The sequence below is a fragment of the Engraulis encrasicolus genome, chromosome 12 (assembly GCF_034702125.1).
Source record: "Engraulis encrasicolus isolate BLACKSEA-1 chromosome 12, IST_EnEncr_1.0, whole genome shotgun sequence".
Taxonomy (NCBI): Eukaryota; Metazoa; Chordata; class Actinopteri; order Clupeiformes; family Engraulidae; genus Engraulis; species Engraulis encrasicolus.
Window position 1 is genome coordinate 13878031 of NC_085868.1, and position 17761 is coordinate 13895791.

Below are 17761 nucleotides of genomic sequence, written 5' to 3' on the forward strand. Positions count from 1 at the left end.
AACATGGATAAAAATAAATAAAAAACAAAACAAAAAGAAACAAAAAGGAACAAGGACAATAATAATCAAACAAATCAACAACAACAAAATAAAAAGCATACATACTCCATCAGAAAATATCTTAAAGTAATCCACCTAACTTCTTAGTGGCCAGAAACTAAGGAATATCCCAGAGAGAGAGAGAGGGGGGGGGGGGGGGGGGGGGGGAGAGAAAAAACAGCGACATACAAGTGTAAAAAAAAAAACATTCTTATAGTTCTTTTTCCCATTCTTTTGTAATTATCAATTCTTGCCAACCATCAGGTTGTGCCTGTCCTTTGCTTTTAGACATAATTTTAGTTAATAGATAATGATGTTTCAAAAACATAATAAATGATTCTAAGTGAACATTCTTTTCTTTTTTTAAATAAAAACTGATGCACTGAAGGTTAACTTAGCCAGGTTTATCTTGACCATGTTCTTGGGATACCCCCCAGCTAGTGAAGTACTTCCTACATTTGCCAGTTTAGACAGATATTGGTATTATCAGTACTACAGTACTGTGTATACATCGTTCTGTATACACCATCTCTTACAGATGTCTGGCAGATTTAGTTACTGATTCAGCTTTTATCCAAAGGAGGAGAGTCCCAAATATTCCATACACGGTAGTACCGGGTTAAAGTAATAACATGTGGCTGTAGGCTGGTCGTTACGCTTTAGTGGTGGGTAAAGTAAATTGAAGCATGCGTAGAAGTATGAACATGTGAAAGACAAGGTTGTGGATCTTGTGGTATAGGGTATATTAAGATTAAGACCGGACCAAACAATGCTTTTCAATTAATCTAAATTTGCTTTTAGCTGATGTAATGGTTAAACATGGCAAGCCATGCCAGACCTCAATGGATGAGCCAGGCTATTTTCTTTCCCCCTTGCTGGAGCGAAACTCATACCCATCATGCAGACCGCCATGCCCCTAGACTACAAGACGACTGATGGTGCAACCACTTTTTTCAAATGAAGGAATAATTTGTTTCAACATTCTACCCCTCTGTGCTTCATAGGCCATAATTACTGTATTTGAGGTATGACTGTAAAAGAGACAGGTTTTATTTAGAGAGAAGACACAGCGCCACTCCATGGCCATAAGTGGTATCACATATCAACATTATACTGTGTGGGAGGTAGGGACGGTAGCATCTGATGTGTGTGATGGTTTGAGGTCATGCTTCACAGGGGTGACTTTGAAGAATTTTCAGAAAAGTTTCCATGAGAACAATTTCCTTTGAACCACTTCAGTTGAAAATCCTCTGTGTGGGAAACTCAAACCCTCAAAGTATTTCCTTGTGAGCTGGGTAGGAGAAAGAGTGAAACAATACAAGTAATGCCTATTTTTTTATAGATGAATTAACAACATTGATGCAAAATGTTTTTTTTTTTTTTTTTACAATTGTTGTTGATTATTTACTCATGCTGTGACATCATAATAGCTTAACTTTAGTTAACTGCAGTGTTTTGTAAATCCATACCAGTACTTTATTCAGTTTTTGTAAACAGCTGAAAACACATTTGATGCATAAAACAATGTTAGATATTTAAGGTAAATATATATTTATTTATGTATTCTATTTTATAAAACTGCATCAAGTAGTAGAAAGTATGCAATATATTTCAGTCATATTTTCAACAAATAGGAAATACAACTACTCCGGTATGGATTAATATCCAGAGTATCATTCAACAAATACAGCAAAGAAAAAAACATGCATTTCAGGTACACTGAATTAAAAAAAAGATAGTAGCAAACTGATAATCTATGTAATACAATGTTGCAATGACTAGCTGTCACTGCACAAGGACCTGAAATCCAAGTGGCCTAGTGGTTAGAGAGTTGGTCTTTCAATCTAGGGGTTGCCGGTTCGAATTCCCCTGACCTCTCCCTACACCTCCATCCATGGCTGAAGTGCCCTTGAGCAAGGCACCTAACCCCACATTGCTCCAGGGACTGTAACCAATACCCTGAAAAATAATAGCTGTAAGTCGCTTTGAACAAATGAAAGCGTTAGCTAAGTGAAATGTAATGTAATGAAATATTGAGGACAGCTCCAGATAAGCAAGTGTCAGTATGCTTAACTATTTTGAGATTAATGTGATCAAAGAATTGCCTTTTTAAAACTTATTTACATCAACATATCAAAATTATTCACAGAAAGTGTTAGCCGTTGAGTTTGCCTCAGTCTTTGAAGCAACAGAACAATATCAGGACGAGGCATCACAAGGTGATTACCGTGAAACAGGAACGCAAGTTCATGTCAAGGTCTCCAACAAACTGTTTTAAATGATGTATAAATGAACTATGAAACCAGCAGACTGTCCTCCTTCTGTGTCAAAAGTGTCCTACTCTGGGAAGCTGACTGGGGAAGCAGGCAAAGAGGTCGATTGTCCCAGGCCCAGGAAGAGAGGGGGACAAGAATAGGCTCCTCATTATATTGTATGCATTTGGTGGGGGGTTGGGGTGGGGGGCTTTCAGGTGACTTTGTCCTAGGCCCAGCCAAAGCTTTCAGCAGCCCTGGTCCTACTTATGTGAACCAGGAGACCTTGTCCGTCAGCCAACCCCATAGCCTGGTCACCCAGAGATTCACACCAAGTTCTGTCAAATATTGGATCTCTGGCGTGAGCATCTTGCGGCAAAGCTCGGCATGCCGTGCGCTAATGTCCGTCCTGAGGTTGTACCCCATAATAGACTTCTCGCCCATGGGTTGCCATGGCGCCAGCTCTGTGTTCTTGATTCCAGAGGGGTCTACGGCGGCTCCTCCGTCCACACAGATGGCCCTCATCTCCGCATTACGCCGCCTCAGCTCCTCCACGTCTCTGGCCATCCGCCCGCGACCGTACGCCTCCACCTGTCATTACATGTCATGATTAGAGCTATTATGCAAAGTGGACAAACCAGACAAAGTAAAAGCCCATGTTTTCCCTCCTTCACTGTCACCACAGGTGATGTTGTTGAAGTCTCCAATTACTGTAGCTAATCTGCAGTACTTCAGATTCATCCTACAAAGCTCCATTGCGCACGCGCAGAACATGAAACGTCCTTTACCGGAATTTTATCCTACATCAGCTGTCTGCAGTACTGGCGGATAAACGCAGTACTTTGGTTAAAAATAAAACACAAGTTTTGAATAAGGAATGCATGCAATGGTATTTCTCTGTTACCTTCCATCATTTTGGTTAAAGAATGCACAAATACGATATGATGAAGTAAGTCAGTAGCTTCTTCTGCAAGCATCAGAACAGGCATAGCCTGTCATTTGAATCGTCAGGACGTCCTACATGAACATGGTGGCTATAAGCATATACTGACGTTTTTGTTTGGGTTGTGATCATTTTGGCAGAGTTGTTGGACGTTGCAGAAGCATGTCAGTAGAAGGACATTTGGAAAAATCAGGAAAAGTTGTTGAACAGACATGTTTGACATCTATGGCTTTGGCGATGTAGGACAGTTTGACAGACATGTCTGACAGAATGTCCTACGTAGGAAAAAATTACAATGTAGGAAAATTTGTCAGAACACCGGCCTTTTACTTTCTGAGCCCAGGATGTCCATCTCATTTATTACTAGTTATATCATTATTATTATTACTACTCCCATTACCTTGGCCCAGAAGGAGTGGTTGAAGTGGCGGTAGAGCCTCCAGTCGGCGCTGTTCCACTGCAGCGCTCGGGCCCTCATCGCCGGGCTGAGTCGGGACACAGAGGAGCCCCTCCTGACGTTCAGCTTGAGGAACAGCAGGTCCTCCATGTCCCAGCAGAGGGCGTCCTTGAGCAGGATCAGAGACTCCTCAAAGTGCTCCGCCAGCAGGACCAGCCGAAAGCGTTCGGACACCTCCCGGATCGCAGAGGTCACACGGGGGTCATCGGGCTCCATGGTGTTATCGTAGCCAAAGTCGAACATCAGCAGGTTCTTGAGGTAGAACGAGTTGAAGCCGTCGGGGCTGTAGTACTGCGAGGGGATGTCCAGGAACGCCCTTAGCTTGTCCTCCCCCGGGATGAACCAGGTGAAGGGCACCACGCCGTGGTAGTAGTGGAAGGAGGACTCGAAGACCTCGGCCGGGTCCCGAAGGATGGTGAAGAAGAACGCGTCACGGGGCAGCAGCTGCTCCACCTCCGGCAGGTTGAAGCGCATGTGGTTGCCCAGTATGTTGAAGCAGGCGCCAGGCTGGTGCACACAGTGAGAAATGCAAAATGGGGTGTCAGTATTTCAGAATATACTTATTACACCTAGTCACAAGCGTACCTTGGACTCTTGTAAGCAAACCATATTGAGACCACACAAAGTAAATATTGTGTATTATATTAACACAATACTCATTAGAATTAACACTGAAAAGGACCACAGATTACACTGAATAAAGGGTAAAATGAACACTATTTTTCAGTGGGACCAAATGTTATTTGAAATAGAGTTAATTTCAACTCTTTAGGTAGAGTTGAGTAGAGTAGTTTATTCGTACTGTACAACGCTGTAACCTAGGTTACAGCCTGTGGTGGAAATGGCTGGTTAACTCCACCGCATGCAGAAAAGACCTATCGGTATGTTGTTAACATAAAATACATAACAAAAAGAAAACTACATACAGTATAAAAGTTATATTAACACTTGTATTCTTACTGTGTAGCGGTGGACGTGCGATCGCTGGAAGAAGGCCGGGTAGAAGAAGTCATTACGTCCATCTGGCAGGGCGAACTTCAGCTGGTGCTTGTCCCCGAAGCGGAAGAGGATGTTGAGAAGGGTACTGCTGGCTGTCTTATGGGTCTTCATGAACATCAGGTTGGTCTTTGGAGTGCAAAATGAAGCATTCTGGTGCCAGGATCTGTGAGACGCGTTGGTGGATGGTCTACTACTCTGAGCCTGGAGGCAGGGGGTCGCCTCTGAAATCCTGTGGATGGAGAGGTGTCAAAAGTAGAAATACAGTAGAAGTAAATTAATGACGTAAGGACAACACTACTACAACATTATACCGGTATTACATCGTTGTTCATCCATTTTTTTCACTCTGCCTATTGATGAAGATACATTGAAAATAAAGTGTTAATGAAAAGTAAAAACCCTGCCACACATTTGATCCAACCACCTCAGTTGCCGGTATGATTCTAGACAAAATCAGGGTTCATTCCTGACACCACCCCGTCAGGGGAGTAAATAACCAGTAAACTCAGCAGCCTACTCCAGGACAGATCCATACATCCCTGAGCATGATACCCCTTTGCAGCGCTCGAAATTAACGGTGTCCCGACGTCCCGGGGACCATAAAAAATGTTGTGGGGACACAAAGTTATCATTACTGGGACAATGCCGGGACCGTCCAAAAATATAAATGAAAAGATTCTAAAAGTAGGCTATTATATTTGCAAAGCCATTACACAGGGACATTAACTCAACACCAACCATCATCGAAAATAGCAACAGAAAACTTTCTGATAACCCTCCGCATTGTGTTCTAGAATGTTGATTAAGATTTCGCAGCTGCGACTGCAAGCGCCTTGTTCTTCGGACTGCTGCTGAGAGGTTGTCCGGTTGGTTATGCCATTTCACCCTGAACTAGAAATGCTCTCCGAGAAAACGGGCTCTGGATTGTTGATTTTGCAAGCCAATAAGGATATATTCCAGTAGACATGGTTAAGCTGTGAGAGGAATTGAGTTCGGTTTTGCTAATATTTCAGGTAAGCAAGCAACAGCCCCAAACAATGCGCAGTAGCCTAGTCTGTTGCCACCTGTCGCGTGCTTATCCGCCCAAAACACAAGAAACGCGAGCTGGCTCTAAAGTAGATTAACCCTCATTCATACATATCAGAAACTGCCTGTAAATTACTTTCCAGTAACAAATAGTTAGGGAAACGGCAAGCAAGCTAACAGAGGTAGGCCTAGTTGTTAGCCAAGAACGTCAAGCAGTTTCATTCAAATGTGGCTGGAAATGAAGGCGCTATATTCTGAACATTGTCATACAAACGCAGTTATTTAATTAATGTCGAAGTATCCGTGTTATTGTTTCTGTGCTGGTAAAAGCAGAAATGCCTAGTAGCCAAGGTCAAATTGAAAAGGGAAAAAGTCCACCTTGACTTCTTTGATTACAAGCACGAAGAACGCGCTTCAATTGTACAGCATTGCCAGCGCATTGTTTCTCTCCAATCCCTGTCTTTCTCCCCTCCCTCCCTCTCCCTCTCCATGCTATCCTCTCTCCTTCTCTTTCTCGAAAGTGAGGTAGGCCTAAGTGTGCGGTCGTAGTTTTTTTCTCTTGTGCATTTATTTTTAGGTTATCAAAATGTCAATGTCATGTGAATTTAAAGCGGAAAGGAAACGTCTTGCAATGCGTTGTCATACTCCTAATGCGGTCCAAAAACCTACCGCATCTTCTTCCACCTGCCTGATTATCATAGACTTTCACATCTCTTCGAGACTGGCTGAAGCTGTTGCATCACTAGGAGGGCACGGCCTGGCTATCTTCCACCGGCATGCCCATCACAACCAGTGGCCAAAGTCAGACTATTTAGACTATTGCCACTTTTTAACTAAAGCTAAACAGACACTGAATTGTTATTGATATGTAGTAGACTAAATTAAAGCTGTTTTTCTGTAGGCTAAATAGGCTACAACAGAGTAACAGGCTGGCTGCAATAGAGTCTATAATAGCCTACATGATGGGTAGGCTATATTGGTGCATAAGCAATCAGTTTGACAAATATAATGTCATTGAATGCAGATTTCCTCATATCACCATGCTCGTATTCTTGAAAAACGAAGTGCACGGTTACTCAAGGCATTTTTCTATACAAGGCACAGATGTTTTAACACACCCTCATTTTTTTCTTAAAAACCTGAATTCACAGTTGCACTGCAAAAAAAAAAAAAAATCAGTCACACATGAAATTTAACGTGGACATAATTTACCACTTATTTAGGCGCGAAAAAAATGGGGACACTTCTGGTTACATTCGGGACAATACAAAGTGGAATCCGGGACCATTGCGGGACACAAAGGAAAAAAGTTAATTTCGAGCCCTGCCCCTTTGGTCCACCTCCTGCTAGGGTGTCCCCTTGCACAGGTGAAGCATACCATCAATTCAATGTTGTTGTGTGCACTCTAGGTTATGGTGTGCAATGTGTCACAACGGCAGTGGTACTCACACTTTTCAATTCATACTGATGATGATAAATATACTAAATCTTGCAATCATGAATGAGTGTAGACTTACACGTGCACATTGGCAGCTGTGGAGGAGAGACAGTAGTAGGCCATGATGAAAGACAGCAACAGCCCTCCCAGAATGAACCGGCGTGGGACGGACCTACGCTGACCACTCTTCGGGTGCCCCATGCTCGCACAGGCAACTTGCTGGGTGGCCTGAGGGGGAGAAATAACATTTCACACCAAAGCCAAATACATACACACTGGCAGAGGTGACATATTGATTTTGCAGTCAAATGAATGAATGAATGAATGAATGAATGAATGAATGAATGAATGAATGAATGAATGAATGAATGAACACACAAGTAGGGATTTGTTTTCAGTACAGCTTCTTGGTGGTGTCCCAAAAGTCTCCTCAGATTGTGAATAGTCAACGTGATGCATTTATTCAAAAGTGTTTATTACTCTATGCCCTTGTTATTCTAAGTCTATGGTCTGACAAATACACTACAGATAGGATTAGCTTGAGACTCTCTCTCCTTCCAACCATAGTAACTACTAGACCCATGAAGAGTAGCAGACGTTTAATCCGATTACAAAAAGTTCAGGACACAACTAGGCCTACTGTCATATTGTTCAAGCTAGCAGAGACATCACCATCATCTATAGGCCTATCTCTTCAGATGGAGAGGCCAGTCAGCAAGTGGATTTCCAAACCAAATATGACGTCTCTTACACAACAATATCACTTCACGGTGACACTCGGGTAAGTTTGATACAAAACCCGTTATAGATGTATATTAATCTCTGACAATTTTACTTTGCCAGCTTGATCCGACACTCCTTAACTTAGACAACCACTTTGGGTGTTAGCAAGCTAATTGGGGGAACTTATACGACCAAAGTAAAAAAGTAATGAGTAGCGATTATGCCCGCGCTGCAAGTGTATAAAATACACCGATATACGGTACGTTTAGTATGTTTTTAATAGTTATATGTTTAATTTAGGAAATAGTTGTTGAATACGGTAGTAGGCCTAATCGTTTTTTGCTGTACGTGCGACAGAAATGAAAACATCCTCCCTCAGAGATCGCAAAATATGACCACTCGGAAACTGATGTTGTCTACATAGGCCTACATTAAATACCAAAACAACACTATGTCTTTCCAGTTATACATGGGTCTATTCTAAACTAACCAAACCAAAGTGCAATACTCACTGCCTCTTATCGATTGGTTATTTTGACGCAGTGGAAATAGATTTTCTCACATTTTTTCAGAGCGCTCATTCGACCCTTTGCTTACTTCTGACGTCACGTCATGGAATTGGATTGAATACTTTGTGTTCTTGTTCTGGGGGTGCCTCCTTTAGAATTCCCATTTAGAATTTCTCTGGTGCCTCCTTCAAGTCTTTCAGGGCCCTACAAGACCCTGTGAGTCCAACAATTGCCAATAGGTACAGGCAATTTCTTTGTATTTATATGACTCAGATATATAATATTGTGAAAATGTGTAACTTTATTGCCTAAAGAGCAAATTGGATAAATAAAGCCTACATAAATAAATAAACTCCAAGAATCCAAGAACTCCAATTCTTCTAATAGCATCCTTGTGTGAATGTCATGGCATTGGGAAAATGCATTCTTCCCAGAAATTTAGACTCAATGAAGAAAGTGTATATTTCAAAAGGTCAAAGGTCAAGTGGCCATGCAGTAGATGTCATAAAATGTGCTATTTTCGACATAATGGTCTACGAAGGCATTCATTCACCAATTGGCCTACTAAAACTTATGCACCTGAGTGTGAACAGATGACTTTGGTGAGTTGGTGTTCTTCCAGTTCTTCCAACAGTTTTCATGCAAATGTCAGTTGCTCAAGGGCTGTCATGAAATGCAAATCTAATCTTTAAATGACCCAAAGGCTCTATACGAGTCACACACACACTACAGTTGCCACTACTGAATGTCAAGCTCTGATATATGTCAAAACAAGCCGACCAGCCTTCACCCCCATCACCCCCCATCCACATGTTGACACATGAAACATGGAGGAATTGCTTAGTCATGCATCTGGCTATTTTGGTGTCTGAATGTTTTTCAATGATCATGGGAACGTAATGCAATCAGACCGTGTCATTTCTGAAAGTAATGTTTCATTAGGCTACTCCGAAGGCAGCAACTCAATCCTGCAGGCAATTCCCGACTTTGCATTCACACTCCAAGTTATAGTGCTGTGCAAGTCAGGTGTAGCGGAACAGTTGGATATATGGGCATGGAAAATGTCCAAATGCTAATGATCAAAGACAAAGATCTGGACAAGAATACCTGTAACCCACAGCACATGAGATGTATTCAGAACTACACCGACATTTATTCGTGTTGGCTACAGTGAACTAAAAGAGCACTGTGAAAGAATAATAACATATGTAGCCCCTTAATGTGCACCGTACCTCCAGTGGCACGCTGTAATAGTGTTTGAAATGTAACTACCATAGCACTACAATACTATGACACAACACAGGCCCTTTAGTAATGCACCACGACTTGGTCATTACCATACTCGTAGCAACAAATTTATAAAGGGGTTAATATTGACAACTTCTTTGAGATTACAAAACGCCATAAATACTTCATCTGGATAGTCAAAGACAAGTTTTAGACTGACCTCAGTGTAGACTTTTCATTGTCCTTGTGACATAGTATAAAAATCAGTTGGTCACTCAAAGGGACAGTGGAGGAGAGAGAGAGAGAGAGAGAGAGAGAGAGAGAGAGAGAGAGAAGGCCAAAGAGAAGAAGAGAAAACGGAGATAAAATCAAAACTAAAAAAACATACGTGCAGTAAGTCCCATTGCTGCTCAGTGCACTTTCACTCTAATGTGCCACTTCAGCGCAAACAATACATGTATTTACAATTAGCTCCATTTGCACAATGCCCATGGCAGTATCAACTGAGTTAATTATTAACCCATTACTATAACCTCTAAAAAAATCTTCCACATTCTACTTCCACTATTAACCATCACTTACACAACAAAATGCAGGGATTTCTAAAATCACCTGCTCGTGTAAGTATAATAGTACAAGTATGACTGGCATGTCAACTACTGTTAGGCCTATTTGATGAAAATACTTGTTTCACTTACTGTTGCCGATACTTTGGGAGGGACAATTTCACAAAAGAAATTGTAATCATAAAGTCGCCAACAGAAGACACTGGTAAGGTTGCAGAGCCGCTGCTATAGTCAGTTGGTTTGAGAACCTCCATTCTCATGACACAAGCTATACACCGATGGAACAGAAACCTGTTCCACTAGTGTGCATGCTTATCTATGGTAGCTCTTGTGTTTTTCTTTTTTTTTCTTTTTTCCATTGTGTCAGCAGCATCAGCTGTCTCTGAAGGTTCAATGTATAAACATGCTCGTGTCATACACAATAACCTGCAGTCACCCACAATTTGTCACACATGAGACAGAACACTGTACACAGAGAAAGAAAAAAAATGAAACGCTTCACTTTGGATTTGAGTAGGTACAGAGAACAGCTGCAGCTGATTTAATTAACTTTTCTGAAAGGTGATAGAACCTAATATTGTCTCAGAGTAGTTGTGTTCCACAATAACATAGCGATACCATCATTAAAAATCTGCAATACATCGTGGTGTCCATCCACTAAAAATAAGTACTTGTTAGATAACAAAGAGCATATTCTTACCACTGTCTCTGCTCATTCATGCAGAATGTGTGATGCACTTATTTGTATGAGTCATATGAAAAGTTGGACCTGTCAGAAGAATTGACTGAATTCAAATTAGCTGGGATTTTATTATACGTATAAAGTTTTGTTATGCAAATTCTGTCAATTATCTTTGGTAACTTGGTTATCATTACAGATGATGGAACTGTTTTTTTCCTTTTGACTATTTGTCTCAACAGAGGTTATATAAAGAACATACAGGTTAATCCAAAGCAAAAAAAATATAGGAGATGTTGCCATATTGTCATACGCCACCTATAAAGATGTAGTAGGCTGTTTTCTCCAATAAAGAGCTTCACATTATAATAGTCATTGAAAAGGCTTTTGTTCAATATATATTTTGTTAAGTATTTTTGGGGCTTTTTGGCCTTTATTATGACAGGACAGTATGAGAGGAGACAGGAAACGGTTGTGAGAGAGAGATGGGGTAGGGCTGGGAAATGACCGCGGCCGGACTCGAACCGCGGTCCTCGTGGGCAATGTAAGCCCAAATGTGGGGGGCTTAGCACGGTGCACCACAGCGCCCCCTTCTTTTCAATATTTTGACAACTAAAAATGTGAATCATACAAATCTTTCAATACAGTCCTGCATTTACAGTTTCAATAGGCTACATATCTTGTTCCGTCATATTGTTTTTTTTTCTGTCTGTCAGCCCAGCATCAAAATAACAGGTATAACCTTTCATACACTATATTAGGCTACCAAAAGTATTTGCTAACTGCCTTGACTCAAATGTGAACTTAAAATGCCATCCCATTCCTAACCCATATGGTTAAATACGATAGGTCCACCTTCTGCAGCCACTACAGCTTCAACTCATCCAGGAAGGCTGTCCACAAGGTTGCGAGAAGTGTGTTTATAGGATTTTTTGCTTCCAAAAGTGCATTGGTGAGGTCTTTATTTTATTTATTTTATTTTTCCTTTATTTAACCAGGAAGGTCCCGTTGAGTCACAGTGACTCTTCTCCCAGGGAGTCCTGGCCAAGAGGCAGCAATTTTAAAAGTTACAAAAGAAAAACATAAAAGACAAGGAATAACGCTACCACAACACTAGACGAAACAACAAAACATTACATGTAACACAAGAAGACAAGACTCACATTTTCTAGGATTAAAACTAAATAATAAAATGGTAATGTCATGTACTGTTGTTGAGTAGCAGGAGGTGTACTTCCCCTCTGTAATGGGTGAATGACAGAAATTGTAAATCTCATAACCATGACTAGGTACAACCATGACATGAGACACGTTATCGAGCTATCTACCATTTGCTAAGCTGCAGACTGATGGAATGCACTGATTGATGAAAGTTATGTGTTGCACGTGTGCTCAGTATGGATAAACATCTGAAAAAATGAACTCTGCACATACTTTGTGTGCTGTGCTCCACGTGTGAAAAGAAAAAGTCACGAGCCTTGACAAGGCAAGGCAAGGCAATTTTATTTGTATAGCGCATTTCATACATAAAAGCAATTAAATGTGCTGTACAGTAAAGCAAGATAAAACAATCTAAAACAACACATACAAAACAACATGAAACAAAACAAAAAATAAAAGCATAGAAGCAATAGAAGCACAATGCATGCAATGAAAAAGCAGAAGGCATGATAAGTGAAAATGGAATAAAAAGAAGTAAAGTTAAAAGCAAGAAATAAGGAAAAATGACAGATAAAAAAATATCAAAAACCTTTGGATCTCTAAGAGAAGGCGTCAGAGACCAGCTTTGTCTTAAGTCTTAAAACTCTCAGGAAGCTGATTCCAAAGCTTTGAACCATAATAGCTAAAGGCTGCCTCACCACACTTTGTTTTGACAGTAGCAGCTGAAACATGTCCAATATGTAGTAGCTACTGGGACAAAATGTATGCTTCCAGATTTTCAGGTTGCTGGTTCAGGTTGCAGAACACAATAGCTGCTCAACAGTTTACACACATTACCGCTTAGCGCTTACTATCAATGATGGGCAAAATGGGTTGGTTACAGTCTAGTGCCACAATGACTAGGTTTTACCTGTCCAATTCAGCTGAAACATGTGGTTGAACTGGAGAGTTAAAACAAGGTCATGTGGAATATGTGGCACTGGATTTTAACCAATGAATCTATTTTGCCCATCACTGCTTGCAATGATGTCTTTCCCCCTACCGCAGCATGCTGTGGGCCAGTGGTTCTCTACGTTGGGATTCGCGGCACATTACCAAGGGGTCAATGAAAACGTTTTTTTTTTTACAATGCAGTCCATGAAATTGCTATTTAACCCTCGGGAATGCGGGCAGACACTTAATTTGGCCTGGGGGTGGCATATCCCTTTAAGTAGGCCTATACTTTCTCTCTACTCTCTCTGGTAGTAGGCTGACATTTAAGAAAAAAAGAATGTTACATGCAGAAGGCACCATTTCCATTGAAATGTCCATTTATGATATCGTGATATGATATTTATGAGTCGTGATAAGATAACTTTGGGGGTGTGATTATGCAAGATTCCTTGGTAAATGTTTCGCTCCAGCAGGAGGTGCCTAGCTCAAAAGGTTTGAGAATCTCTGCTGTAGGGCCACCAATGGTGCTCTTTCACTGCTCGTCTCTGGCAGAGGTGGACCGTAACTAAGTATTTTTACTTCGTTACTGTGCTTAAGTAGTTTTTTTCTGGAATTTGTACTTACTTGAGTAAAAATAGAAATGCAGACTTTTACTTTTACTCAATTACATTTTTTGACTATTACTTGTACTTTCTACTCCTTATATTTTTAGTAGAAGACTTTGTTACTAGTTACATTTATCCTAGGTTTTCCTGTTGTGTTTCGTGGATATTTGAGTAGCCTCAGCTGCGGGCAGGGAGGCGGGACCAAGCCCCTCGTCCAAACTGACACCCAGACAGAAAAGACACTTTAAAAAACATTAACAGGACTCCATAGTTATGTTCAAATAGAACCGAAAACCGTTGCACTAACTTTTTCCTATTGGATCAAGTAGGCAGACATGGAGAAAGACAGCCATTGTGCGAGAAGGCCTACTTGTACTTTTGTACTCAAAAAGTACATTTAAAAGTTAGTACTTAGGACTTTAACTTAAGTACATTTTTGGCGTACAACTTTTACTTTCACTTGAGTAATTTTTTCGCAGGGTACTTCTACTTTTACTTAAGTACACAACTTCAGTACTTCCTCCACCTCTGGTCTCTGGGCCCTCTTCCTCAGGTCATGACTGCTGATAGAAAGCCCATTGGGAAACGCCAACTCCCATTGTCATTGTGACACAGCACTCCACAGCACACAAGTGAACTCTGCACACAAGGAAATTGCATTTATGCCTCACCCGTGCAAGGGGGCAGCCCTCAATGGTGCCCCAAGGGAGCAGTGCGGCAGGATGGTACCATGCTCAAGGTACCTCAGACTAATTGTAGCCCTACACCTGTAGAATGTGTATTTGTGTGTGGAAAAAGTATATTCCCTGTATGGTATGTATCTCTGTATTAATAATGAAGATTCGTCACGAAATCACACTGCGCCCCTAAACTTTTTATCTGTGCCCCTACATTTTTCACTTAGGGGCACATGTGCTCCTACAGGAGTTTGACTTGCAGCCCATGTTAGGGACTTAAAAAGAATATTGTTGTAAATTCCTCTTTGTTGTAGTAAATCTTATAGTGCAGTGATTCTCAAACTGTGGGCCGGGGGCCCACTGATGGGCCCTGAAGATATTTCAAGTGGGCCTTGAAATCATTTTCTAAAAATCAAAGTCATATTTTTGTGTGTGTTCCTGTTAATTTATTTGAGTTGTACTGTTTATTGGTCCTGTTGTGGGCCCCCAGACATTTTTGAAAATTTCAAGTGGGCCCCAGGTTGGAAAAGGTTGAGAACCCCTGTTATAGTGCTTTTCCTTACCTAAGGAAAAAAAACTTAAAGGTTGACTGTGTAATATTTTTAGTAGTTTATTTCCAGAATTCATGCTGCCCATTCACAAATGTTACCTTTTTCATGAATACTTGTCACCACCATCAAATTGTAAGTACGGTATTCATTATGACTGTGAAAATTGCACTTTTCTTACATGAAAAGGGGGAGCTTCTCCATTTTCTACCATTTTGAATTTCCAGAAATAGATATAGCGAAACTTAATGTACTTTGGTCATGCTAGTAAATTTTAGTTTATTACTTTGTAAATACTCATGAAAAGATCACATTTGGCAATAGGCAGCACAGTTTCAGTGAACAGCATAGTTACAATACCTTCTCTGGCCATCATCCTACACAGTGCAACCCCCAGCAGATCACTTACCTGAGGGAAAATGAGCCCTTGATACTTAAGGGAGGAAGCTTCAGGTGTTTTGTGCAATCTGCACTTGTGTGTACGGTTGGATAACAGTTTCCGGGGTGTATGCCATACAGGACATTTTTTCTCTTGAGGATCTGGCTTCCCATAGATTTTGTCCGACTGCTCCAGGTTGTTGGCCTTGTCTAATCATACTGTTAAGGATTCTTCTGTCAATAAAGGTATGCTGTTTTTTGTTGATCTCATCAAAAACAGTGAGAGTCTAGAGCAGTGTTTCTCAACAGGGGTGCCGGGGCACCCTGGGGTGCCACGGGCCCCCCTCAGGAAGAGGATGCAATCTGCTCTGCCCTCCATCCAGCCCTCACCCACTTGGACAATAAAGACTCATATGTGAGAATGCTGTTCATTGACTTCAGCTCAGCATTCAATACCATAATACCACAACAACTCATCAGAAAACTGGACAAACTAGGTTTCAGCACCTCCCTCTGCAACTGGCTGCTGGACTTCCTGATGCAGAGACCACAAGCAGTACGGGTAGGGAATAACACCTCAAGCACCCTGACCCTGAGCACGGGGGCTCCGCAAGGTTGTGTTCTCAGCCCCCTGCTGTTCACGCTGCTGACACATGACTGCACAACGACCCACAGCACTAACCATCTAGTGAAGTTTGCGGATGATACAACACTGGTGGGCCTCATCACTAAGGGCGATGAGACCCACTACAGAGAAGAAGTAGACCTGCTGGCCAGATGGTGCAAAGACAACAACCTCCTGCTGAATGTCAACAAGACCAAGGAGATTGTTGTCAACTTTCAGAGGGTCCAAAAACAACTGCCACCACTGACCATCGACGGTGATGCTGTGGAGAGAGTGAGCAGCACCAAGTTCCTTGGAGTGCACATCAGCGACGACCTCTCTTGGACCACCAACACTACATCACTGGCGAAGAAGGCCCATCAGCGTCTCTACTTCTTGCGCAAACTAAAGAAGGCAAGTGCTACACCCTCCATCATGACAACATTCTACAGAGGAACCATAGAGAGCGTCGTGTCCAGCTGCATCACAGTGTGGGGAGGTAAGCTGCACGGAGAAAAACAGGAAGACACTCCAGCGTGTTGTGAACACAGCGAAGAAGATCATTGGAGTACCACTCCCCTCCCTGCAGGACATTTACACCGCACGCCTCACCCGAAAAGCACTGATGATCATCAAAGACACAAGCCACCCTGCACACAAACTGTTCAGCCTCCTGCCCTCTGGAAAGAGGTACAGGCGCCTCCGTTCCCGTACCACCAGGCTTGCAAGCAGCACGATGCATCAAGCAATCAAGATACTGAACACTCAACCCACTCTCCCTTCACTGTCAGCCTCTAGCCAGCCAGGCCACTGACAACGCTCCCCCCCCTCATCCCCACCACCATATCTGCGACTGAACATTCCACCTGCACTACTACATCTGTGACTGAACTTTCAACCTGCACTAACTCAAAACATACACATGCACACACACACACACACACACACGCACGCACACACGCACACAAAACACATACAAACACACACACACACACACACACACAAGCACACTGCACTTTCTGCACTAAACCCAAACATACACACACTGACACACAACTCATACTCACACACATACACACACACACACACACACACACACACACACATACACAGGTACACACACACAGACGCACACCGCACTTTCTACCTGCACTAAACACACACACACACACACACACACACACACACACACACACACACACAACACACACACACACACACGCACACACGCACACAAAACACATACAAACACACACACACACATACTGCTGCTGGTGTATTTAATAAAAACCTTTTTTTAATTATTTATTTCTTCAAATGCTACTATTACTATGTCAGAACGCTATAAAGGACTTTTAGAAAAAAGAACAACAAAATACCTCCTCTTAATGTATGTTCTCTACAAGTCTTCTGTTGTCCAGTCTTGCACTTTAAATGTCTGTATGAGCAATGTCTACGTCCATACTGTCTATGTCCATGTATGAGTACTGTCTATGTCTATACTGTCTATGTCCTTACCTAGATTAGTCTATGTCTGCATGGGAGAGCAAGAAACGCAATTTCAAATTCTTTGTATGACCAGTGCATGTAAAGAAATTGACAATAAACTTGACTTGACTTGACTTGACTTGAGAAACGTGGCTGATAAATAAATTATGTAATTTAACATATATTTGTCTAAATGAATAAAGTATTGCTTAGTTAGTGCTCAGTGGAGTCTTTCATCTGTCATTCACAATGTAAAGTACATTTAGGTCGCCCCAGAAAGCTGCAACTTCGAACGAAGGTTGTGTGACGTCTCCACATGTGTTACTTTTCTAAGCTTTTGTGGTATCCGATGCGATGCCATGTTACAGCTTGTTGCTTAGGGGTGCCTTGAACATTTTCAGAAAATGAAAGGGTGCCTCGCCTGAAAAAAGGTTGAGAACCACTGGCCTAGAGTCTGAAACTGAAAGACATTGATAAGGTGAATCAACATGAACAGATGGCTTAAAGGG

The 17761-nt window shown here is 41.7% G+C and overlaps 1 protein-coding gene across 2 annotated transcripts; it reads right to left on the reverse strand.

Annotated features, from left to right (window-relative positions):
- Positions 1 to 1573: 1573 nt before the first annotated feature.
- Positions 1574 to 10445, reverse strand: gal3st1b (galactose-3-O-sulfotransferase 1b). Of its 2 annotated transcripts, none has more exons than XM_063211668.1 (5): positions 10312 to 10445; positions 7234 to 7382; positions 4652 to 4919; positions 3635 to 4198; positions 1574 to 2882 (listed from the first exon to the last, which is right to left on the reverse strand). In XM_063211668.1, the coding sequence occupies exons 2-5, from the start codon at positions 7353 to 7355 to the stop codon at positions 2559 to 2561; spliced, it is 1278 nt and encodes a 425-aa protein (XP_063067738.1). In that variant the 5' UTR covers positions 7356 to 7382; positions 10312 to 10445; the 3' UTR covers positions 1574 to 2558. The 2 variants fall into 2 exon arrangements, with proteins under 2 accessions (XP_063067738.1, XP_063067739.1); XM_063211669.1 differs by lacking the exon at positions 10312 to 10445 and adding an exon at positions 8390 to 10300.
- Between the last annotated feature and the right edge of the window lie 7316 nt (positions 10446 to 17761).